The sequence below is a fragment of the Streptopelia decaocto genome, assembly GCF_964273445.1.
Source record: "Streptopelia decaocto genome assembly, chromosome: 1".
In the NCBI taxonomy this organism is placed as follows: Eukaryota; Metazoa; Chordata; class Aves; order Columbiformes; family Columbidae; genus Streptopelia; species Streptopelia decaocto.
In genome coordinates, this window is record NC_138663.1 from 53553793 (window position 1) to 53580942 (window position 27150).

Consider the following 27150-nt stretch of genomic DNA (forward strand, 5'->3'; position numbering starts at 1 on the left):
GTTACTGTATTATACTTCTGTCTTGCAGCCTGTGCTATATGGCCAAGCTTTGGAATACTGAGTACGTATAGCTGCATATTATGTAGAGTATATGTAGCTGTATAGATGATTCAGTGACAAGCATGGTCAACTCAGCATAATGCGCAACACAATACCTCCAAAAGCTTCACAATTTGTTGCACAGTGTTTATTTTAATTTAAAGCATGAGTGCTTAAAATTACAAGAAGTGCTTCTTCTCTCTCTTCTAGAGCCAAATTCACAATGCAAACCATGTTCCACCCTAACATGGCTAGTTACACTCCCTTTCCTTTCCCATTAATTACAATGGAATCCACAAGTTGTTGCCTTCTGGCACCCTCTGCTGCTTTACACCTTACACCACAGACAGCACTTTATGACAGACAGACATCTGAGCAATTCCTATGCCTTTATTAAAACATCTTCCCAGTAGTTGGATTTCCCAGTCCAAGAAAATAAAAATGCTGATTTTCATACTTGGTGTGTGCTTTCATTTTTTGCTTGCAGGTCTCGATGCTTACATCTCAAAATGATATTCAATATCTCTCGTGTAAAGTTAATCTGGACTGTCCCTAAGAAGCACAGCTAGTAGCTCTGGTCACTCTGTAGAAAATACAATGGTGCATCAAAGCTTCTAGAATTTTGAAGATCCCACAAACCTTCATTCACAAATGAGAGACAGGGAGAGTGTCTTAAATGCCTGTGCTAGTGTTGCTGGGATCGAGATAATTTTCTTCATAGTAGTTAGAATATTTTCTTTGTAGTTGGTAGCATAGTCTTTTGGTTTGGATTTAGTATGAGAAAAATGTGATAACACACTGAACTTTCCATGCCTTTACCTGGAACAGAATTACTTTTTTTCTTTCCAGTAATCTAGGCTGTGTTTTGCAGTTGGTATGAAAAGACTGTGAGGACTCACTGACGTTTTGGATGCTGCCACAGAGATCAAGGACTTGTTCGCCTTTCCAGCTGCAGGTTCACATAGAAGCTTGGAGGAAGCATAGCAGGACAGCACCTAGACTGACATCCAGGCTGACCAATGAAGTACTCCTTACCAATAGCTTAATATTCCATATACATCTGGAGATGGCTGTTCAGCCTGTCTCTCTTTTCTTCCAGGACTGGCTGTTTGCTGTGATCATGTTCAAGTGTGAACTGCTGTCTGGGTCTCCACTCTTCCAGGACTGGCTGTACAGGATCAATGTTCACGATCACTGCTCAGGGATGGGCTGTATGTTGGTCACTGGGTGTAGGGCAGCTGCAATCTGCATCACTTATTTTATATATATATACATATATTGCTGTTGGTGGTGGGTTTATTGGTTTGGTTTGGTTTGGTTTTTCTCTTCTTTTGCTGTCCAATTAAAAATTGTTCTTATCTTAACCCACAGGTTCCTCCCTTTTCTTTCAATTCTCTCCCCCATCCCCTCTGAGGGGTGGGAAGAATCAACAAGTGGCTGCGTGGTCCTAGTAACTGGTTGGGGTTAAATCAGCCAAAGAGTCAATAAAATCACTGGGGTATCATCAGGACTACTCAAGCTACTTTGTGTGGACTATGCACCAAAACACAGGTCCACATTGTTTCTTGAGAGCCTTGCAATTTACTGGAGCATCAGAATTCACCGTTGTCAAGATAGGAAGGGACAGATTACCTTAGGACGGGTGACCTTGGGACTCACCTTCAGTGTTAAGAAATGCTCTTTTGTGAAAAGTCTGTCTTTCTGAGGAAATTCAAAGCTTCACAGACACATAACAATAACCCTTTCTAACTATTATACAGAACACAAAATCATAAGACAGTTTAAGTAGAAGTGTTGTAAAGGGAGTGGTTAGAAAATCTTTAAATAGAAGTCCTTAACTTTAACCATAAGAAAACTGGCATTTTGCCTCAGTTCCAAAATAATCAGACATTTGATAAAAATCTAGAAAGCTGACAAAAACTCAAAATTACCAAAAAGCCTTGTTTGGATATACTGTAAAATAAAACCACTTCAGAGACATTGTTTATTTTCTTATTCACTTTATATATGCATTTTTGCTGTTCAGCTAAACATCATGCACTTTCCTCTCTATTTTTAAATCCAGCAAACATTCTAGACATTCCTTGTATTTATAACATATTCTCCCTATAGAAGATGATAAAAATACACCATCATGAAACACACATATTTACTGCAATCCTGCTGCTACTATCCTGGGAAAAATGTATTAATGACTATAACCAACAGGTGCTTTCTAAAATGCATGTCATAGTCAATTTGTGTGTATGTATTTGAACTCCACATCTGTGTTAAAACTTTTCAGTGCATTTCTATTAATGGAAGTTTCAAGGCCACCCATTTATCATCTCTTTGTCTAAGCATCTGTATCAAAACTATATATTGGATCAATTAAAAAAAAATAGGGAATGTCCACATGACATCTTTTAGGGAAGGCAAACAAACAAACAAACTAAACAGAAACCAGAAAATTGAAGAGGGTAGGACAATAGCAACAGATAAGGAGAAATGAGGAACCTGTCAACTGCGTCTTTTCAAATAACAAAGACTTCACTCTATGTCACCCACTAGTCTTCATGCATAAAGTACTCCAATATTTAATCTCTGCATATTCTCCCAATACAGTTTAACTGCACAAGTTTCTGATTGGCTGATATTCCTGACAAACACAGTAGAGGGATGGGGAGAAGAGATGGGTGAAATGGGCATGCCTCAGAGGCATGGAAGTAGTGGCATATTCCAGACACAGATTAAGGGGAAAGGGATTCCAAGGAATTGCTAGGAGAAAAAAAAATTAATAAAAAAAAGGTTTTGCAGGGGAGTAGCTAATTTTAAGGAATGAAAAGATCTTTTTGTGTTCAGTAATCTTGGTCTACAGAAGCAAAATCTGCATAATCCTGATCCTATCCCTAATCAAACGAACTATCCTTAACCAAACTACTCAGTAGATTTCATGGACACTGATATCATCACAGTACAAGTACTTCTTCTAGCATGATTATTTCATGGACATTTAGATGAGTTATCTTCATGTGATTCCACACATTAATAGGAGAAGGAATTTGTAATCCTAAACAAAGAGGCTAATAACTGCATGCAATTTCTATTTAATGAATAATGTGCTTCTTCCAGCCTGGTAAAATAATACCCAGGATGTGTTCCTGTGGCATTTTCTTTTATGAGTTCAGAGTCAAATGTAAGTGACTCAGGAGACTATGCATCTGATTGCCTGATGTGAGTGAGTAACTCTGAGCTGTTCTGTGAAGGGGGATTGTCATAAATCCTGTGGTTCTTTTAATATTCTCAGATCTCTGGATGTAAAGAGAACTGCTTGTTTCAGTGAAGAATAAAGAGGTCGAACAAAGGCCAAAACAGAATCAAACCATACCAAAACAGTGAAGGATTTGTTGCCTTCTTATCCCTTTCTATGCCTGTAACATCCTTAGGCAGGATGAAGTTTTCTACCCTTTATGCTCTTCTAGATCTAACACTTGTAGCACCCCTCTCATCCCTTCCTTAGCTTCCTCTGTCCCTCACAAAAAAAAAATTTGGTCTCCCCTCAGAAGACAACAGTTAATCTTCTTGTCTGTCGATCTCTCACCCCACCTCTAATTTCTCTTCCATTTCAAGAGCTTTTAGAAATTATTTTTTTTTTCAGAAAAGCAGTCTGAATTCCTCTTTCTGCCATTTCCACACTAAACCAATTTGTCTCTCATTTTACTCAAAGTGGCTGTGTTAATACCATTAATAATTTATTTTCAGAGAAACTTGGAACCAGAATTCCAACGTCTTCATCCTTGAATGTCAACCAACTTTAACATCAACATCTTTATCAGAAATAATATCTTATTTTCTTTCTTTATTCCCTTCATTCATATTGTCACAATAGTCCTATAAAGTATCCTTAGATGGACCCTCAGTATTTTTGATGTTCTGATTTTCATTTTTACTCTCATTTTTATGTCAGGTTAATTTCATCTGCAAACAAAAAAATAAACTTCAATTTCTACACGGATGGAGATGTTGCTTCACATACTTACACTGTAGATATACCTACATGCATTGCTGGAAAGAGGAAGAATCCAGTACTAAAGGTCAGCTTCTAAAATTTCATCCTGCACTTATCATTTATAATTCAAGAGTTCAAAAAGGCTTCTTTCATTCTCCAAAATGTTCAGCACCCTGAGCAAATTCAAAGCAGTCAGGTATAATCTGATGCTTAGCATGTTGGTTCAACAGTGGAGACTTCCTTGCACATGGAAGAGAATCTTCTACAGATTCCTGCTGTCACCCCCATTATTTCTAAGTGGCAACATGAATACATGTGTAGAAGGCTTGATAATGATTTCCAACTACTTTGAGCTTCAGGACATGACATATGAATTGTATGTTGCGTGTGTTCTCAAACAGCAGATAAAGCTTCAGGGCTCTATGAACCTGGACAGCACAGCTAAATGAAAATGCATCTTAGTAGTTAACATTGCTCTCATCAACAAAAGGAAATATGAGAGACTTCAATGGGATAGTCAACTTGAATATTCCGTGAATAATAAACGAATTGTAAATACTTCGAAGCCACCTTGTACATTGTACACAGCACAGTGCATTGCAAGTGTCTGGATGTGTCAAATATGTCCAAGAAAGTCTTCCCTGGAAGAGCTGAAGAGAGTCACTGGGGAAGGGTGTGGATTTGCTCTCAAAGGGTAGATTCCACTCTGAATCTACCTAGGAAATGAGAGGACTTGTTCAGGAAAAGATCTCAGAAGGACAGATAAGACGTGCTCTTGGCTCTGACAGTCTTGGGCACTTTCCTGGGAATCCCAGTAAGTATACAAATTAAATGTAAATCACCTACCTAGGGAGAAATCTCAGAAAGCATTACTAGATAAGTAAAAAATTGTGTGGCTCTACTTGAAACCACCATCAGAAAATGGGAAATCTGAATATGTACCATGTTGAGGAACATTATTTCCTGCATTAATAAGCATCTGCTTACATACTTCCATAATGGAGTTATATCAGCCTTGTCTGCTTCAGTCCAGAGCTGCCACACAGTAAGAAAGAACAAACTGTGAGAAGAAGTATTTGTCATCACTGTGGTATATTGAAAACTCTGATAAATAAAAGTAAGTATGCATATTCCTGACGTGGACATGCCCAATAGCCAATGATCTAGATTACAATAGAGTACAGGTATAGTGTCACTGGAAGAAGAATATAATCTCTTTCTCTGTTCCAGATCTGAATACTCTCATCCAAATTAAAATCATCCTTCCAACTAGTTGCCAACATGAGCAAAACTCTTAATTTCCTTCTGATCCTTTCCACACAGTCCTTTACCTAACACTTTGGCATATTCTTCAAGTATGCTCTACCCCAAACACTCCCACACAAGCTGTGACTATGTCTTGCAGATTCTTTCCATGTAACACAGCCAAAATATGAGCTTTCATATCTATAAACACAGGAAACCTCTCACAGGAGATCAAATTTTAATTATTGCCATTTTTTTCTCTTGCTTCAGTGAGATCACTTCTCTAGATATCATGCTGTGAACCTGTCATCCTTTTCTAAAAGTACTTCTACTTTTCTCCCTCTTAAAAACTACTCCATTATCAAATCTTAGATACCTCTTGCCTACCAGAGGATAGGAAAATGATCTTTTGACTCTATCCTGCCCATATTGCAAGAAGCTATTCCTTTTGACTACATTTTCAAACAGATATTTGTACTAACTAAAGCTCTTTTCTCAGGCCCTGTTCTATATTTTATGCAAACTGCATCTTCCCCAAAACAGCTCATCATCAAAAAAACTCTATGCATATCTGTTAACGTCTCACCAGTAAGGGTTAATAGCAGTTCAACACACCTTTTTTTTATTCAGAATTGCAAGATCTTTCTGCAGCTTCATGATCAGATTTAGATTTCACTATCCTGAGGAACTCTTCACTTTGTTTGTTTTTTTTTTTTTTTACTATTAATGCCTTTTTTTTTGTGAACACAATGAATGAATCACAAGCACAGCTGCACAGATCCTTGAGGTCACAAATCATAGACTTTCTATTCACAAATGGTGACAGGTTATTCCTTGTTTTCCATTCCTAGCAAGTTGTTAATAGCATTTTGGGGGACCACCAAGAAGGAGTTTATATCTGATCCTTTGTCTGTAGTTCCAACTTACGTGACAGCTATTTCAACTATCTTAAGAAATTTACTGAAAATCTGGTAAGACCAATGGTACTCTTCCTTTTTAGGGTGAAATCATTTTACTTCTCTTACATGCTGTTACATGGAAGTGCGTACACTCCAATTAACACCCTTTAGGCTATTCACTGAAATTCTCAAAACTAAGGACATAAGCATGCACCACAGAAATACAGGAACTGGATTACCATTGTGTGGTTCATTAATTTAAGCACACCAAACCTGCACAGTTGAGAAAACTGGAGTGTCTTTTCCCTTTGTATGTTCACAAAACTCCCACAGAAACCATTCATTAAATCTGTGAAGATCCTCTGATAGCCATGTGGTAGCAGTCAGGATTTAAACAAAAGGGGATCACACAGGTGTCACTGCAGGAATAAACTGGCCCGCACGTGGAAGGAACTGGGATTAGTTTTCAAAACTCAGATTGAATTTCCAGTTGTAAGGGACCATATTTCTACAAATAGCCAAATTTCTGTATACATTTCAACATATCATGCTTGAGTAGAAGGCTTCCCTGGAGCTGTTCCAAAGCCTAAGTATACCTTGAATCCATATAGCTAATTACCAACAAATGCAACAGCAAAGACAGAAGATTCTTGAACAGTTCAACACTGTGCAGACAAAAAGAGCTCATATTTGGACCCACTTAACAGTGAATGAAGAAATGCTATTTTCAGGCTTCCTGGTCCTCAGCTTCATATAACCATACTCCACACATTTTAATATAGAATTTTATGGGCCTTAGTAGTACCTACCATACTTACTATATAAAAAATTACACTGTGTTTCACAAACAATTTTAGACACAGAATGCTGATGCTTATATTCTTGTCCCTGGATGTTGGCATTTCTGGATAATGAGGGATGCTACTCAGGTATCTGCCCAGCATGTCCCTGTCAGAGGAAATCTGAAGGCAGGTGTCTATACTGAAGGGAAATATACATACTGTAGGGCAGGTATACTCTGTGGCACACTTAGAAGTTCCAGTTTCCACTGGATTATCCTGACCACAGGCTGACTGCCTGCTAAGAAGAGATTTGCATAAACCTCACCCCTTGCAACCTTGTATTCCTCCAGAGAAAAACCCAAACATATGGGCAGAGAGGGAGCCATAGGGGGCTTTTGTGGCACTGCAGAAACACTATGAAACACATCTACTCAATACATTAAAAAGCAATGTCTACCAGTATAGACGTGGTCACTGTCCTATTCTATGACTTTGATTCAGCTTCAGAATTCACACACTTCTTTAACCAGGTTAGAGAAAGCTCGCTCTATCACAAAACAGAGACTCATTCACTCACTCCACCTTCTCCTTGCTAAAGCTCACAATTTTTCTTCAGTCTCCTAGAATATAGCAAAATTGCTGGCATTCTTGTGGCTTTTTCCTGAAACATTTTCAATTTATTAACATCCTTTTAAAGGCATTATTAATTAAATTAGTACAATGTTGTAGAAATGATGTAATTAGTGCTGCACAGACACTGCTTCCCACTTTTAACACATACACTAGTACTCTTCCAAAATAGTGTAAGATCTGCTAACTGCAGCTTTTTACTAAATGTTCATACCCTTTTGGCAAAGTGCTGTGGCTCCCACACCTTTTCCAACTCCCTGATTTCCAGGATGTGGTAAGCAAGACCTGTATTTTTATTGAATTCAACTCCACTGTTGGACTGCCGCATGTCTATATCTAAGCTATAAAAAATACCTTTGAAGTATGCTTTTGGTTATATTAATAGGTAGAAAAATGTGCCAAAGATAAGACTGGCAAAATGAAAATTACTCTTCATTAAATGTGTGTAAATACATAGATGTGTACTGGCTTTGACAGTTCTCACAGGAAGTAGCAAGAGCTAATTCTAAGGAAGAAAAACAGCTAATAAGACAACAGGAACCTCTGATGGAAAAATCAACTTGAAAAACGATGTATTAAAAAGTTTTGGCTTCTTTGAATTTATTTTATTATTTATGCAGCTGAAAGTACTATAGACTGCATAAGGAAGGAATAGAAACATTACTTTTGTAAAATGCTCAAAGGACAGTACTGCAAATGTCATCATAAAAATATTTTCAGTCCAATACTTTCTGATTCTCTTGCATTTTCTCTGACAACCCCAGGATGGATTATGTTTGATAATCTGTATGTTTCCTATATGCTTGACATGATCTGTTTAGAGACAAAACAGTGGAGGTCTTCCAGTATATTTTTAATACGTTTAGGAAGAAAAAAAAAAAATCTGAATTTGACAATTAGGGAAAAGCTGTATAACATATTTTCTAGACAGGACACTATCTTGATTTTTTTAATGATGGGGGAACTTAAAACAGAAATTAAAGAAACAAATGGCTTATAAAGTAGCATAAAAATAAATAGCTGTTGGCTGCATCAAAAAGTAAAGCCTTGAAAGATCATCATCTTCTAAAAGATGATTCTAGGTTGCCTTAATTGGTAGGCTTATGGAATAATTTACACAAGGAAAAGATAGAAATGCATGTGTTTTCTTCCATTGAAGGTCTTGAAAGAGATGGTGAAAAAAGGTTGCAGTGCCATATTCTTCCTTGAATGTATACTGTGAATAAAAAAATAGGCAAGGAGAAGATTCTATATGGCACTGTAGACAGACAATGTATATTATAATACTGTGTTTTAAATCCTTATTATGTTTATTAAAACCACTCATAAGAAATGCCAAAATCTTTTTACCACAGTACATTTACTCAGCAAACAAGAAATCTTGCTGAGTCTCTTGAAGGTTTATTTATTTAAAGCTTGTGAGATTTGAATTTGAAATAATTTATTCCCCAGTACCTCTCAGGTTCTCAGATTCTGCGTGTGACATCAAATGTGTGAGCATAATGACAGCCACGAGGATCCTGGTAAAGCTAACTATGCAGAAACTGGATGCTGCTGGGGTTCACAGGTTTTCATTTTTATGAACTTGGACCTGTGGAGCCAGTTCAACTTGTCTGCAAGTACTTGATGTATCACTGCCAAGAGGAGCACAGAGTGCAAGACATTGCAACAGACCTAACTAAAAGAAAAAGGAGCATTATATACATATTAAAATAATATTCAAAAGATGTTTCCAGGTTAAGGTAACAGCTGGATTGAGATACCTTAGAAATCACTTGAAAGATGAAGTCATTGGCAAGAGGAAAACCAAATGGTGCATGGAAAGGAACTTGAGATTATTGGTAGTGATCAATTATTAGTTGATATCACTATAACCTGCAGAGGATACAAAGCTCTTACAGCAGCAGACAATCCATGTCAGTGCTCTCTAGCTTCTTTTAAGCTAGCAAGATATCTTAGACATCTCTTCCTGGGAAGGGTATCAAATGGCAAACGAATACAGAAAACATTTCTCCTTAATTGCAGGTTATGAGAGCAAGGATCATGAAAACATATGTGAAAGAAAACGGTGGTGGGATTCTTGAGGTTTAGAAACTAAAAATATTAAAATGAAAACAGCGAATGACTGGCTAACATGCATGCTATAGGAATATTGTGATTGTTGCTCGTTTGATGTCTGATTTTCTGACAAATCCTGACAGGACATATCGCTACATATCAGAATACATCAAATATGTAAACTAGTTTCAACAACTGTTACTCCTTTTTTTTTCCTGCAGGTTACAAACAACCAAGACTCCACTGGTACAAATAATAGAGACTTGACCTATCATTAACTGGGTGGGCTAACAAAATTGAGCACTGCAAGGGGAAGTTACCTGAAAATGCAGTAAGACGGTGCCTTCAGCTAGGGCAGATCAGTGCACAACCCAAAGGAGAAAAATGCAAGGCAGACTCAATACCTGAGATCTCTGAGATGCTTTGAGAGGAAAGTTGACAAGTTTGAACTACTTTAGCTTCAATACATTTTAAGTTTTCTATCTCAGTCAAAGAAATCAACAGTATAAAACTGGTATGTCAAAAGGCAGGAAAATAATCTGATCAAACAGTAGACATAAAACAATACAGTATAGAGACCAAATCAAAGAAAGATGGAAAAATATATCCTATTTCTATCAAGTTAAGTGGCTAAATGTGATGCTTTAGCACTGTGCAAACACTGGTGTATGACTATGCACAGGAGCATTCAAAACACCTGGTTGGAGACCCAGAGGACCTGAGACAAACACTTTGGCCTGGCTGAGCTGAGATGTGCTTAGGAGAGGGGGAAGACGGACACAAAGAGATTCCCACAGGTACTGCTGTGGCACGGGCATGCATTGACCATGTTTCCCCCACCACTGCAGCAGAGCTAGAGGTGAAATCCCCAATCCCCATGCCACATAAAGATTTACCTGTCAACAGGGAACATACACAAATGTTGTCACTTTGGACACATGAATATTGCTAGAGAGAATAATTTTCTCGACAGACATCAGAGTGGTAGGTCCCTGAGCAATCCTAGGTGGTCACTAACCACTTATATAACCTCAGAAAATCATATCGCTTTTCTGTGCTTTTGTCTCTTCTTGTTTGTCTTTTCTGTCTGGAATGGTAGGTTTTAATGTGAATTAAGTAGAGTGATTATCACTCAATCTGTGTGTGTAATTTTAGAATTTCATGCTGGAGTTCCCAGTGTTCTCAGTTGGGGCCACTAGATGCTGCTGTAATATGAGTAATTAAAATAATAACTATTATTAAGGAAATTGTATATATTCTTGCTGTGGACTGTTTCAAAAAGCCTGAAAACCACAGAAAAAAATTATAAACCTGCACTTTTTTTTTTTTTAATAAGAACCGAAAGACCTGATTATTCACTTCACTGGTACTCAAAATTTTTCCTTTGACCTTTTGCAGCTTTGCAGAAAAAAATCTGAAAATTCCTTCCCCCTTCAATTATTTTTCTACTCCATTTTCATTTTTAAACCCAGCTTCAGCAGTTTGCTATTATGCGAGCTCATCCAAATCATTACACTCCAAAATCCTTGCCAGCTACACAATTGTGCGCCTTATTCACATAATATTTGGATGTGAACAGAAACGCAAAAGTCCTCAGCGTGAGGGAGCATGACTGGAACTACAAATGATTCAGTAAATGCATGGTGATGTTACTGAGGCTCAGATTTTGTACCTGTCAGTTCCACAGCCTTCCCTAAGGAGGCTTTATCTTATTAAATGTAGTTGACTAGCCATAAACACAGTAAAAGATTTATAAGACTCCATATGAATCACAGTCACAAAATGCTTCTTGCCTGAGAGTATTAAAATGTCTTTAAGCAGCTGCCAGCTATAGCTCAGAGAGCTATATGACTGAAGTGCTGTTTCTGAAAGTATTGAAGTCAGTGCATCTAACTGGACTTTACAGTGGACAATCCAAAAGGTTATTTATATTCAAAAACAATTTGGCAAGTCTTGTTCATCAAACCAGTTTTCCAGACACAAAGACTCCACTTAAAATATTGTTCTTGGATTTACTGCCTTTAAAAATGAAGTTAAATGAAATTATCTGGATCATCAGAAGAACAGGTCTGCTAAGGCAGTTCTTGATCAATTAGAAGTTATTAAATTTTGCTGGTGAGTTACCTCAAGACCCAAAGTCAGCAAGCACAGAAATGAAGTGACAAACACTAAGCACACGTGGAAGAAAAAGTACCAAGAACACTATGTGAGAATTAGAACTTCATGGTAAACGTGGGACAGAATATTCACAGTTTAAATAAATCATTATTAAAAAGTGTTTTAGGAAAGTGCAGAGGTGCCAACACAAACTAGAAATATATTTTATTCTTACCATTTGAGACTGGCTCCGGGGACAGCCATTGATATCTTCAACCTTTTCATTTGCTAAACAAAAACAGTGAGGAGAAAAGCAGAAGTGAACAGTGAGATAAAACTCTCCCTTCCACCCTCTGTCCAAAAAAATAGCTCCCCTCCAAACAAAAAAACCCTCAAAAAAACCCAAACTGTAACAAAAACAAACAAACAAAAAAATCAGATGAGAAGAAAAGACACAGCAATAAAGTGTACGGGACTTTGTTGACACAGAACTCCTTTCTAAGTAAAGCCCAGTCATACAGTAACAACACTCTTGTTAGCAGCAGTTGCTTCCACATGCCAAATCATGCAAAGGGGGAAGTGCGAAGGAGGTCGCTGCTAATTCTTCAGCCCCTGCAAAATAACTGCTGACATGAAATCTTCCACAATTGTCTGTGCAGGGTCAGGATACAGTTTCAAGGCATCCCAGAAAGTATGAGCCACTCCAGCTAACAAAATGCACACATGGGAGACATATGGTTTAATAGAGCATTCATTTCTGACAATTCAAAGTGTGTAAGATACAGTTCTGGCCATTTAAAGTATGGTTAAACAGCAACTTCCAAACATGCTCACATAAACATATTTTTTAATTAAGGCAAGGATGAACCGCACAAATATCAGAGACATATGGACCCAGTCAAATTGTATTATTCCGGGTTCATCTTATTGTTAAATACATTCAACATGAATTATATATTCCCCCATGCAAGGAGTCAGCTCGCAGTGCTTCTCTCAGCCCGGGTCTTACCGATGATCTGGATGATTTCTGCTAGCAGAACTCCATCTGCAATGTCCTGTTGCAAATCCTTGATCAACCGCTTGTGGCCAGATTTTGCTAGGTAGTGGTTAGCCCAGTCAGTGTAAATCTGCAGAGCAGAGAGGGAGGGCAAGGGGGAGAAGGAGAAGAGAGAAAAGAAGACAATAAAAATTCTTAAAAGAAATGTTGGCTTGCACACCAGAACTATTACAGATCACATTCCCATTTAAGAAGTCAGCACCAAAGGAAACAATTTTAATACAGTGTTTTCTTGCCTTTTTTTTTTTTTTTTAATGACCATGCCTCTCCCCCTCCCATTCTCTGTTTTATTTTAACTTCAAATGATTCAGGCTGTTTCACGAGGGTTCAAACTTGCTGTGACCAAGCAAAATTCCCCTTATGACTGTAAAGGAAACTCCTGTCATAAATCAGTCACATCTACCACAATTTCACCTCCCACCGTGTTTCTACCTCTACTCAAGCCCCACCACCAACTTTTACATCCTGAGGCTGCCTAAGAGAAAGTGATAGTAGAGATGCCTGTGTGTTTTGCTAAGAGTTCATTGGGTTGTTGCTGGTGATCCAGCACCTGGTGATGCGTCGGCGACACTTTCTGCAGCAATCACCACATCCCACCATGCAGGGACAGGTCATTTGTCCCCTCGCCTATGGTTCAGTGTGCTGCAGTATGCACAGAGGAGACTGAGAGCACTAGATATACAGTAGTCTCAGTGCTGGAATTAGAGTGTATATACTGGAAATAACTCTCGATCCTTTTTCTGCCAAGAGAGGAGGGGGGAAGGGTGAGACTGGGCAGCACTAAATACTTAGCAATAGGCAGCACAAAAATGGCACTTGTCAATGAAAGGTTGAAAAGCAGCAGCTGAAGTACATCCTTCAACATAATAGAGGTTGAAGAGAGGTGTTGAAAGTATTTCATAAGGCATACACATACACCGAGAGAGCGTTTGGTAACACCTACAGTGTGTGCACAAAAGGAACCGAGTTCACTTAGGGTGAGAAAGAATCATAAAATAATTTCTGTTGGAAGAGACCCTCAGGATCGAGACCAATCACAACCTAACCTAACTCTAGCACTCATGTCCCTAAGAACCTTGTCTAAAGACGAAGAGGAAGGGACACCATCACCTATATACCAACAGAAGAGTGCACCCCAAGAGGTGCTCACACCCTCCCAGGGTGTCCCAGTGTACAGAGGCAGCTCAGACTGATGGAGTTTGGCAGAGGGGAGTCTCTCAGCCTAAGAGTACCAGCAGCCTTTGGCAGCCAGCACTGGCTCGCTTTTGCGGGGTATTCATGGCCTATCACCTCACCCCAGAAGAAAGAATTTGTACAGACCATCCTGCTACCATGGGATGTCACCACTGAAAGAAGGCATTTATTATATGTAGGACAGTATCATAAGTAAATCTCTGGTGAGATTATTGCTTGAAAATGTTGAAACTGCACCTCTTTCACAAAAACAATGTGAGCTCACTTTATAAACATCCTTTTATTTAACCTCACAGACCCTGGGGAGGAAGGGGTCAGCATCCCATTTTTTTTAGAAGAAAAACAGAGGCCAAAGCCATTAACCACTTGCTTACTTCACCAAGGAAATTTGTGGCAGAGCCAGGGGAGGAAAACAGATGCAGTTCCCAGTCTAGAGCCTTACCCAGAGAAACAACATCCTCTTTCCACCCAGCAAAAGTTTCACCACTCAGTCCACATTCACATGCGAAGGACTCCACTATAGGACTCCACCTTTGTCACCATTTTTTCCCTCTTCGTTAAAAGAGACAAAATTGTAACTTGTCTGGTCTACCCTCTTTCTTCCCATGTTCCTGCAGGTTGACCACCAGCTGGTTTGCCATAGTTTTCTTGACATATGTAGAACTTTAGACTGTGGAAATGGATTCAGCCCTCCCATAGCCAAAGGATGCTGGGGCCTTAAATTTGCCTGCTGCACCCAGAGGTCTCCTTCAGTCACCTGTGTTTTCACTGACTGATAGTCTTTTTTCACCTTTACAGGTGAGTTACATGAAAGGCTCCATTAAAATGTTTTTTAAAGCTAACCATAGGTAAGAAAGTGTTTTTTCAACTATACAACCATATATAATGAACGCTAATGTGGAGTCTCTAGAGATTATACGGACACGTATTTAGAACAATATGAAATCACAGTGATAAAAGTCACATACCACACCCATAGCATCATATATTCCCCACTACTAGTATTTCAGCTTTAGTCATTCTTCCAAAGTAGTGTCTCAGAAATACTCTCTGATCTATTACCAGAAGCAGAACTATTTTCTGTATTCCAATGAAACTGATCCACTGGAACATGCAGAATGTAATACCCACTAATATTATTTTAGGTTAGTTTCACATTACAAATAAAAATACTTTACCAGGCCTTTCTTTTTTCATTTGTCACCCACACATAATCTATTGTACCAATCCTAATTTTGACTACAATTTAAACTATCCTCTCTCTAAGCAGCCAGGGAAATTTCATTCTAGCAGCTGCTTTGCAAGTATCTAGTATTCAAAGAATGGACTTCATCCACGCCCCACCCCCTCACAACTCCTCCATAATTTTGTTTCATCATTAATTTAAAAGTGACAAGCATAAAGAATGTAAACATTGTTTTGTAAACAAATGTTGATAATCCACATCCTACCAGTGGCCCCCAAACTTTACTGATGGTCTGTATTTTGATATGGTGGAAAAAGTATTGGGAGGATGCAGTGGCAAAAGAGGAGATTTGTCACTTCAACAGTATTCTAAAAAAAAATCAAAAAGGTGAAGAGTTGTTGATGGAGACAATGTAGCAAACCAACACCCAGTTGGCAGTGGAATGTCACATTTAATTTCCTCACTTTCTGTAGGGATCACCACTTGCTTCTGTTTCCCCTCTTCCCCGTAGGATGCCCTTCTCATTCAGATCATTTTTCCAGGGACCCAACTGCTGAGGAGTCAGTGGTAAAAAATGAAAAGCATGTAGATAGACACATTAAATTAAAAAAGGAAATATGCCAGTATATTCTTTTTACATTAAATTCTCTTACTGAAATATCATGGGAAATAGAAACACCCTCCCCTTTGTAGTTTTTAAGCCTCAATGTAACTATGCACCTCTTTGAAATTTTATCTTAAACTCCTTAGGAAAACATAAAGCTCCAGTGTGAATCATCATTGATAATACACAGTTCACAAAGAACAGAAAAGTCATGCAGGGCAGAATATGAAAAATCAGTAACCTCAAGCAACCATCTGCTTTTTATGGGTGCTCCACTTTCATTGGGTGCTGAGCACCTCTAAGGAAGAGCTGTGAGTGCTTCCCTTCTTTTCAGAACTCTCAACAGACCATTCCATCTTGCATTAATTGTACAGTAATTTTTCCCCCAAATCCTCTTATCTTATATTTTTCTACGATGAAGCTGTTTCAGAGAACACAGACATGAGGGTTAGCTGTTGCAACACTTCCTCCCCTCTCCACCGCTTGCTCCAGTAACCCAGCCTTACAGCTACACGCTGGGCTGGGATTGCCGACTTACTCATTTCCTCTCCAGGCTTCCTCTCCTGCCACCCAGCTCTACAGGCATGTCTGACCGGGGAGCATCTGACTCCAACGCCAGGCTCCCGCTGCTGACAGCGTACAGCAGAGCCACTGCTATCTGCGATGTGGAGGACTGGTCTCAGTGAGACGATAGCGGCACAGACCCAAATCTGTGTTTGTGTGGGGTCCGGGTCCCGTCCCAGTGCCTGATGGTTTGACTGCTTGCAGCACGAGAGAGGATTCAGCGGGGCGATCTGAGCTCGGACACAGCCTGCTCATGTTAACAACGGTTTCCCCCAGCATTCCTCAACCGCTTGTCACGCTAACCTTCAACAGAGTTAGAGGAAATAAACTCTGATACCCAAATATAGTTATGAACTTCACCTCGATACTTCACACGTAGCTATAAGGAGCACAGCAGAGCTGCTTGGCAGGATCTCTAGTGAAACAATTCGCTTTGTAATGCAGTAGCTTAATGAAGTGAGAAAGAGAAAGAGGATCTCACAGGTTACTGCCTTTCTTAGAAAATGCTTTAATCATGAACTGTGTAGTTATACATCAGGCAGTGCCATAATGCATCCTTTTTAAAATTAATACAGAAATGTCACCACCCACAATCAATGCCAAGTGAGAAATATCAGATGGATTTCAGAAGTACAGTCAGCCTGATGCAATAATAACGCACGACACTTCGTTAGCGTCTTCCATAAAATCAGCTCAACATGCTTTCCAGGCACAAATGAGATCACCCCTATTATCTATTATTTCTGTAGGTGTGGGGAAACTGACTTTTAAAGGCTTTCTTGGCTGAATTTTTTTTTTTTTTTTTCAATGTGTCTCACTCAGGGGAAAACAGAGCTGGAAATATAACCCAGATATTCTGAGTTACAATCATTTCTTCTATATGCTTTTTTATCAGGCAGTTTTATAAATAGTCTTGGTGGGAAAATGCATATTCCAGGAATCAGAATCCTTCTGCATATTTTTGTTTGTTTGCTACAGAATATAGAGTTTCAGATCTGAAAATGGTCTCCTGTTGCTATCGAGGAGACAGCTTTCCATACTTAGAGTCACTCCCTTATGTGCCAATGCTGCTGCTGCTGCTGCTGCTTAGGAAGCCCAGCAGTTGCTGCCAACTGAGCTATGCCAAGACCTCGTGACAGATTTCCATGCCATTTAGGAGGATAGGTTATATTTGAAAAACATTTAAATATTTGTCCATTATTTGTAAAAGTTTCCTTCCTAGATATGTGGGAATAAACACATAATATCCAGTTCCCATCACTTGGCCTTTAAAATACTCTCTAGAAGACAATTGTATCCTCATTTATGAACACAAAAGAATTGAAATGCTGTCTCCCAGTGCTCACTCTCACGCTCTCTTCTATGTTTGATAGTACCCTAATACCTTGGAGGGAGAGGAAGCTTTTTAAGAACTCAATTTCTTTGTAAGAACTCAGTTTCTCTAAAGGAAACTAGAACTCAGTTTCTCTAAAGGAAACTAGGCAACAACAAGCTCTCCACAGTTTTTCCTTTCCTCATTATCTTGTAGCAATCAAGAGTTAGAGAAATGGAAGGAAAAGTTATCTAACACAAAAAATGTTGCTAGCAATATAACTGGGTTGCAATGGTTCACAACAATATACAATACTACTTTTTAGCACAGCAAGATTCTGTGTGGTTTTTTTTTTTTTTTTCTGTTTGGATTCTATCAGTACATTTCATCATCTTTTTAAATTTATTTTCTTCTTTTAAAAATATTGGAATAAAGGAAAATGAAATTATTAAAAATCCTCCAACACCAGAATTTTAACAGTCAGCCGAAGTGGAAATATGGCACTCTTAACAAAAGGGCTATGTGACTTTCTAGTATAATGTATTCACTCTGCTTAAAATGTTGCCATTGGAGACAACTGATAGTTAATAGCACTTAGAGCATTTCACCCATAGATGCTTGTTCAAATCGTGCTTGTAGAAGAGATTGATGACTCGTTCCTGTTGTCCTCCAGTATGCTACAAAATGGACCGTGAAGGCTGTATATCTATTTCCTGGGTGGTTCTCCAGTGTGTGGCCTACCCTGGCTGCTGAACACCCAGCAGAGCCTACGGAACAGTCCCAAAGCCCCTCATGAAGAGGATTTGCCAGAGGAGAGGGCATGACCACAACGCTATTTCAACATAGCTATTCTTGGCTAACAAATTGTGAGTAGCAAAACACGTGTTGGAGTGTCCCTCAAGCTGTCTGTATTTATGAAGAGAAGCCAGGCAGCATATTAACTAGTATTAGAACAAGGTAAAGAAGTCGGATTGCGATGAGATGCTTTTCTCTTTCCCACTGCCTTTACGCTAAGGAAAAATCAACTGGAAGGCAGGATCTGACCTTTTAAATATTTTCTCATTGAAACTATTTCTCTGGGTTGCAAAGGAATAATTTATTATTTTTCACTTCACAAGGAAAAGGGGTAACTCTGAAAACAATGGCTCACATTTAGACTGCCATAAGAGACAGATCAAGCATCCAAGCTCACATTTGCTATACAGTAAAGCTGAGGTCTGGGGGTGGCACTTTTTGCAACATTAAGCAAATTACACGAGAAGGAAAAATATTTATACAACTAAAAATATATGGCCAGAAAATTAAACTAGAATGACTTAATTTATAGGCAAGATAGAAGCCAATGCATTTCATTTAACAAAGTGAAATGAGTATTAAATGACATTCCACAAACCCTGTTTCTGAATCCCACTGAGCAAATGAGAACAATTATGAGTTAAGGAACAGAAACCATTTAGAGGGATACATACCAATTAACCAAAATGTCAGAATCCCTATAGTACGATTCTATTTTGTAAATAGCAGCATGCATCCATCAACACTACTCAGTAATTTTCATATTAAAATACAATTAAATAAAACTTCACTAATCCCAGCTATAGAAAATGAATAGAAACAATACTCTTCAACAATCACTGGCAAGCTTTAGATGACTTACCCAGCTTTAAGAGGGGTTGTTTATATTTCCAAGTTACACTTAAGAGTTTGCCACCTGATCACCCAATTGACATTTGTGCTGACTTACTGTGCTGTCTTTCTTCCATTTATTCCCAAACCCCAACTCAGAATTAATTTAATACATGTGTTTGAGGCCGATATTCACTAATGGCACAGAGGCAAGACTTTTTGATGCATCTGTGCCAGGTGAAAGGTCATAACAGTATAAGCCTCTCTGAGCGTGTATTTGTGTGTAAGGTTTGCTAAGCAATTTGTATGTTACAGGCTTAAAAATCTAACTATTTATAGAATATCTCCTTCATCCTTTGACAATAATCATACCGATTTGTTTTACTGTTTAATTGTAGCATTTTGTTTATTAGCTTACTGCAGCTACTCTTCAGTCCTGTGCAATAGCAATGAAGTACCACAGGAAGGAGCCAGATACTCATCTCTGCAGCTGCAGAGGACCCAGTCAGGCAGCCGCTTCCCTTCAGATTTGTGCTGCTGGGGAGCAGGACTTGTTAAGGGAGAAACAGCACCACAGTTATTAATAATGGCCTCGAGCATCCTGAATTAAAGGGAAACAAGACTAAGTGCCACACAAAGAAATCCTCCAAAAGAGCCAAGTTTCAGACTGACTTTCATGTATAACAACACGGTCCGTATACTTGCCTTTACAACTCGAGATTTATTTCTTAGATATATTTTTAAACTTTAAAGTACATTTCAGGACCTGTTTAGTAAAACTACAATAAAACAGTGGACCTATTATTCAATACTTTTACGTTGATTAAAACTAATATATCAGTTAATTTTATTAAAGTGAGGAAGATCAGGATTACCCACTGGGCCTAAGTGTTACGCCTAGAGACACTACTCAGAAGCTGAATCTGTCTCAGCATTTTATTTCAGATACAGAGTGTGCTTCTAAAGGCAGCCTCTTATCCCTTGTTGTGCTCTCTCAGAGATCTGGTGCAAATGAAATGAAACAGAGAGATGAACTTCAAGTGCACAAATGCACTTCTGTCACTAACCAACATTCAATCCATGCAACAAAATGACAACTAATTGAAGCAACCCTCCACCCTCAAAATGTGTACCTTAGAGATGTTGATTCCTTAGTACCAAACCTGTTTTCCCTACAAAGCAGCCCTTCCTGATAATGTTGACATACGTGTGATACAAGTGATGGGGAGCAGGGAGGATGTGATGATGTAGAAAAAGCTGCTGACTGTCCTGCATAGTGAGACACAAACCAACATGCTTCTGTAAGCTGGTGTGATGCTATATTAGTGACAGATATAAGGGGAGGACATGTTTTTGATCCTGATAGTAGTGATGTGTGGGGAAATTAATTTGACCAAAAGACAGTGGCAGCATTCTCTGATACAAATAAATGAGCTGAAAAATATTAATCTCCCTCTTTCTTCTATATGTGTGTGTACACTTGAGCAACATCCAAGCCTGCCCAAACTTGGGCCGTGGTTATCTGTAACAGTTACCGGAAAAAGAAATCTCCCTTGGAAGAAGCAGGTAGTCTGAAAAGAAGCATCAGTGCCTGTCCATATGAGGGTTAAAAAGAAAGCCATATTTCTACTTTTGTGGGCATCCAGGGGAGCAATGGTGGCCCTCCGCACCAGAGACCCTATTTTATTCACCTGAATGAGACTTCCTATACTCTAAGCTTGCATGAATCTATGTCTCATAAAGGTCTTGTCACTGGCAGGATATATTTCATGACTAATCCTGTATTCAGTTTAATAAACAAACCCACAATAAGCAAAGGTAAGTTTTCTGTAAAGGGAAAAACAGACTAAATTCGTACAAGTTTCCTTTGTGGCTCACCAAAATCATGACAGCACAGAAGAAGGAAGAAAACAATTCTGCAATCTCAGACCTGACTGAGAATCATAATGTAATTTGCAGAACAAAAACATCCTTGCTTTGTTGATTCCTTTTTTTGTTCACAAGAAGCCACTCTTAGTATCAACCAGACCATTCCTGGATGGAGTGGACACCTGCCTCAGCAAAGCAGCAACAAAGCTCCGCACATGGAGCTGAGGAGATTGCAGTGTGAAACTACTCCAGATTTTCCATCAAAGCTCATTTTAGGGATTTATAGCTTGGACTGAAACATTCTTTCCACACTGTAATTTGGCATTAAAGAACTTGGCTCAGGGATCAAAATAACCCTCTTCTCCAGGACTTCTTTTTAAGTGTGGGAAGGCAAATTTCTGATATATAAAGACGCAAAAATATTAAGACAATCTTTTGTTCTCTTCTTGTGAGAAAACAGTGGTGAGTAAGACTGTAACTAACTTTAAACATGAAGTCTCCATCTAGCTTGTACTTTTTGAGGCTTAGAAACTGAGTTGAATTGTCTGGTTTCCTCTCATGTGGAAGAATAGCTTTGCAAATCAAAATAAACAAAATAAACTCTTTGCTTTCTGATCTACATATTTTATAACAAGACACTTTAACTCCTGCTTAATTTTTCTCTGAGTTTTGCTGTTAAAAAGTTGTTTGTCACCAACTCTATAATTATAATATCCATAAATGTGTTGCATATGTTCAGCACACCAGTGAGGTGTTAAAGGTAATACAACATTAATATTAAGTAAATATGTCGATGATTTCAAACATAAGTGGTCTGGGGCTCTTCTTACTGTCATTCATTTCTGTTAAAACAGCTCTTGGTTGTGAACGTGTGAGCAGTAATAGTCACGTGTATAGAAGCGTTTTACCTTTTGCTAGCTAGGGAAATGAAATTATGCTTACACAGATGACAGCCTACACACGAACTTCAGTTCAAGAAATATAAAACTGACTTTTGGGACTTAAAAGACTAAGGACACAGCACAATAAAAATACCAGTTTAGAACTTACTTCCTCTTGATCACAATTGAAAGCACTTCCTAAAATAAAGTTCTGCCCATTCTTGTGGTAATAATACTTAAATTAACAATCATCCAGCACAATAAATTTTGTTTAAGAAGTAAATTCTGCCAGACTGTAATCTCAAATAATGAAGATGTAATAATAAACTTAGCATATTTTTGACAACAGAGAATTTTCATCACAAATGAGATAGAACATTACAATATTCCTCGGTTCTTAACACCTGCCTCATATACAGCTTTTGTAACACAACCAGATCTAGAAGGACCATACAATGGAAAGAAAAGGGTTCTAGATTCCTACTAAAAATGTTCTGAGTACCCTTCCTTTCTATTATAAAAGGGGAGATCTGCCTAAACACCTCTAATGAAGGATCTGGTTTCACATCAAATGGAAAGGGGCAAAGTTTCAAGAAGGGACATCCTTATGACCTGGGGACTGGCCATCATCTGTGTTTGCCCTCAGTCTCCCATACAAATCTTCTAACATATATCCCAGTTTTCAAGTTCTACTACACACTTCTATAGGACTACACCACCCTCCAAAGTAACATCAAAGATATGTGATTCACCACTCAAATTTTTTCCACCTATGCTTTAACTCTGAAGACAATGAAAACCCCTTCTTAGCTCCATATTAAAATAATAACCACAAGATCCACTCCTCATGCTAAAAAAAGGGGAAAATAAATCTAGCAACAGTTAAACACACCACTTACAATTAAAGAGTTTTTAATACCAAACTAGCACAATTGTCTGCTGAATTCTGACATACTGATATGCAAACCTCAGGTCTGAAAACAAAGGAGGTTTAGATGATGGATGATAATTACGACGGATAATGATCTGAAGTTTGTATGTAGTACCTTCCATGACAAGATTGCAAAACTGTTTATGAAGGATCAGGGCTTAGATATGTAAGAATCCATCCTGATAGAAATGAACATTCAAGTTATTTAGGGAGGCTTTGAGACAGTTAAGGTGTACCGGTCAGCTGACACAGACACCTTTGCATAAGTACTGTACCTTATTTCTTCAAATTAGTATCCAAACTATGATATCTGTATCTCTACTCCTGCAAACAAGCTGCAGATTTTTTGTTTCTTAATATTATTTCATAATAATATGACAAGAATTTCAGGGCACAGAGAGAAATGACCAGATGATGTGGAGCTGAAAGCCAGAAACACATCCTAGTCCTGGACATGCATGCTAACTAAAGTACTTGTCATCACTGACTTCAGGCACAGACAAATGTCTTAGAACTGAATCCAAATCAAATGATCTGTTAGAGTCTACTACATATCTGGAACAGCAAGAGGCTGATACCTGAAGAAGAGAAAGGTCTTGAGAGAGCTGTGTGAAAGTGGAAACTCAGCAATTACCTGATATTTTTCTTTCCCCCTGTAGCCACCACCTGACATATAAGTAAAAATGGTACTACTAGCTCTAGGCATATGGGTTTTTTTCTATAATACTTCAAGGCCAAACTCACCTCTCTTATGACACAAAACAGTTGGTGCTTTTGTGTTTGAGGTCTGTTCTCTGGGTCTTCGTGCCTGGCCCTACTCAGGGCACCCACCACCCTTTTCCTCAAGGAACTGTTCTCTGCATCTGCAGTCCTTCAGTCACTGTCCTATACTTCCTTCTAAAATACACATTGTAGTGATATCCCGGTCTCTTGGATAACAGACTAGAAATGAAGGACAGGAATTGACTATCTCACTTTAAAGGGCCATTGCCTTTAAATTTAATTAAATCCATATCTTCTACCTCCCACACAATCACCCCTTGGGACTAAATGCTTCTGTAAAGGATTAGGAAGGGGATACTCTCGCTGCAGCCACTGCAGCTATGCAGAAAATGTTTCAAGATTTGGGAAGTTGTGAGCAGGAAACAGAGGATGAAGAAGAAAGACACTCACAGAAAACAAAAACAAATAACTCTGCTGTCTAGAGACTACAGCACTCATTCCGTACAAAGGACATTGTGCTCCAGCCTTTGCTTCAAAAAGCCTTTTTACAGAAAATGATCCTAGTAAAAGGAGCACCATGTATCCTCTCAAATGAGTCCCTGAATCAGTAGCTTACCACCTTGTGTCCCATCCCACATTATGCTCAGTTGTTATCTATCTTGGACCTTGGTGCAGAATGGAACTAATGGCACCACTATCTCCTCAGGTAGCTCTGTCTGAGAAGGCTGGCACTCCAGGAGAGCCCACAAGCTGCTTTAATCCTAAGGAGGCATGTGGAGATGTGGAGTGTTACTTTGGGGACTTCAGTTGACAGCTCTTCATTTGCTCTACTTTTCTAGAACAAGTAAAACTGCTTTTTTTCTGACCTTTCCCATTGAACCCCTAACTTACTGATAAAATAATAAGCTTTTTAAAAAATTTATTTATTTTAAACATGAAACAGTTATTTTCAATGATTAATAAATATTTTATTCTGGAACACTGGCCTTTTTTTTTTTCCAGGTCTAACTTTTTGTTGCAGTAGGCAGGTGCTTATTTCACCGGCCCTTTAAATAAACCTTGCTGGTAAGGTGCTTGACTGGGTTGAGCCAACGTAGTTTCTGAGCATTCTCAGAAGTATAACTTCACATCTGTATGGATTTCTAATGTAAAAACCTGGGATGGCTCTGGACAGACTACAAATGCTGCCAAAATAGGCAGCTGCTGAGTAGGAGTTCTGAGGATGAGAATGATGGATATAGGCACCTAAAATACAAGTGAGGTAGGTCACAGTAGCATAAATTCTTTGGGGAAGGAGGGAAGGTCTCATATTTCAGGAATTACTGTACAAAAGATAGCCTTTGCTAAAAGTCCAACCATTTAATACGTTGTTTTGTGTATAAAATAAGTATGAAATGGAACAGTCTTTAAAAGAAGTTTTTCCTTAAATTGTTACAGTTGTTCTTGATGGCCTCTGATAATAGAGGATTACCTTTTTTAGCAGGACTTATTGAATGTCACTTATTTCTGATGGAAATGTACAGAGAAATGCTTTGGAGGAACTTCCTGAAAATATATAGAACCCTAATACATTTTTATTCAGTTTTTTGAAGAATTGATACATTTGGGAACTAAAAGTTGGACAGGAAAGTGAAGTTTGAAATTTTATCAAACTGATGTACCTCTCAAGTTATGAAGTCCCACAGAAAAGCTTCTCAAACTCTACACCAGATGGCTTTGTTCTCAGCTTCCCTGGGCAGGTTCATGTTACTTCAATATCAGTAATAAAATCCTACATTTAACATCAGGGCTTCATTTATGTTACTGTCATTATCTTGTTATGGGTTGTAATGGTATTGGCATTATCTGCCTAATAATTATTCCTGAGTCACAGCAGTAAAATTCTTTTAAGTCTCAAGATCTGGTCTAGAATCTGCTGAACCACTTAAGTTTCATCTGTGTCTGTTTGACTGGAAAAGATGTTCCATACATTAAAGAAGAATGAAAGTGGGCAAATGGCTTCTCTGGTGTCTGATTTTACAGTAAAACAATCCCAAGTCAGCTTGATAGATTTAAGTGAGTCTCTCCCAAAATATTATATATCCCTGTGTTGTGTAGATGAATGTACTGCATTTCTTCAAATCACCAGGAGTATTCTCTTATATCACAGTGCAGAACAGGTGACTTTGGTACATGTGAAAAAAACTTGCAGGATTTGGATCCCCAAGGAATAGTTTAAAAGTCTGAAAATACTGTGGTAAAATGCATACTTTGGTAAATGGATGATAAAGGGTCTTGTACTGTAAGCCATTATAAACCATTACATCCTAAAAATGTTATTTAAAATGTTCACAATGATACTCAGTGATACAACACAGTCCTGTAAACAATTATCTTAAGAACAGGATATTTCAATTAATTGTGTTAGCATGCTCCAAATTCTAATCACACAACATTTGCAGTGATACAGAGGGCACACGACAACACTGCATAATCAGCCTTGCAACAATATGCAACTAAAAAACTGTCCACAAAATACAGAACCCATCTGAATTTCTCTGATACGAAGCAAAGGTTATTTTAAAACTATAACATGCACATCTAATTGCATGTTGTCCATTCTTTGCGAAAGAGATGCTTACAAGTTTAATGGCCATTTAAGTTTACTTTAGAGGTTAACAGATGCCCTTCAGCAGCTACTAGGTAAAACTTTTATTTGAAAAGAACAAAAAAAAAAACCCTAGCCTACACTTCATTTTTTGAATGGATTTTTGTATCCTGTGCTCTGAAAACATAAGGACCCAAGAAGAAAGTCAAGACTTGAGGAAATTTTTTAAATCCACAGATAAAAGCTATGATTATCATCTAATTGTTTTAGCTATATGAATTGCAATCATTAAACATACACTGTACAAGCAGAGTTCATGAAGAATCTAACAACTGAATGAACAGCAAACCCATGTGCAGAGACACTATGAAAATTAGAGAAGGTGTGATGCTAGAGCACAACTTCTGCAGTTGTACAAGTCCTCTGCTTTGAGCACACCCCTCTCGGTGCCCTTCATGGGAACATGTGGTGCAAAAACCTCAGACTAGTTCTTCCCTGCACAGTTTCTAACACCATTTATTCAGCTGACTGGACCATCTGAACTTGGCACAAGCAAACTGTCTTTGTGGAAAGCTGTCAGAATCTCAGTTTGCAGGGAAACCCAAACACTTCTAAACAAATGTCATGTATTTGTTCACTCAAAGTCAGGAGGCAGAACAAAGGATTAAAGCAACAAACACTTTTTTTTTGTTTGTTTTCCATAGCCGAAGTTTTCGATCTTCCTTGAAAGCATTTATAGGGTCACTTGGGACTGTTCTAGATTCCCGTCTGGAAGGTGCTGGCTCCTGGCCTCAGTTTCTTTCCTCTGTCTCTGTGACTGTGACCATAGAATTTTTAGAGAGCGGTGCCAGAAGCAACATGGCCTGGCCCACTCCAAA

The 27150-nt window shown here is 38.5% G+C and overlaps 1 protein-coding gene across 6 annotated transcripts in view; it reads right to left on the reverse strand.

Moving 5' to 3' along the window:
* Positions 1-27150, reverse strand: part of NAV3 (neuron navigator 3) — a 268312-nt gene that overhangs the window by 177824 nt on the left and 63338 nt on the right. For 5 of the 6 annotated variants that reach the window (XM_082055777.1, XM_082055776.1, XM_082055774.1 and 2 more), the window contains exons 2-3: positions 12748-12865; positions 11974-12026 (exon numbers count right to left, since the gene is read on the reverse strand). In XM_082055777.1, coding sequence (XP_081911903.1) covers positions 11974-12026; positions 12748-12865 — 171 coding nt within the window. Of the gene's footprint in view, positions 1-11973; positions 12027-12257; positions 12562-12747; positions 12866-27150 lie in introns of those variants that run through there. The other variant, XM_082055775.1, reaches the window with a different exon arrangement.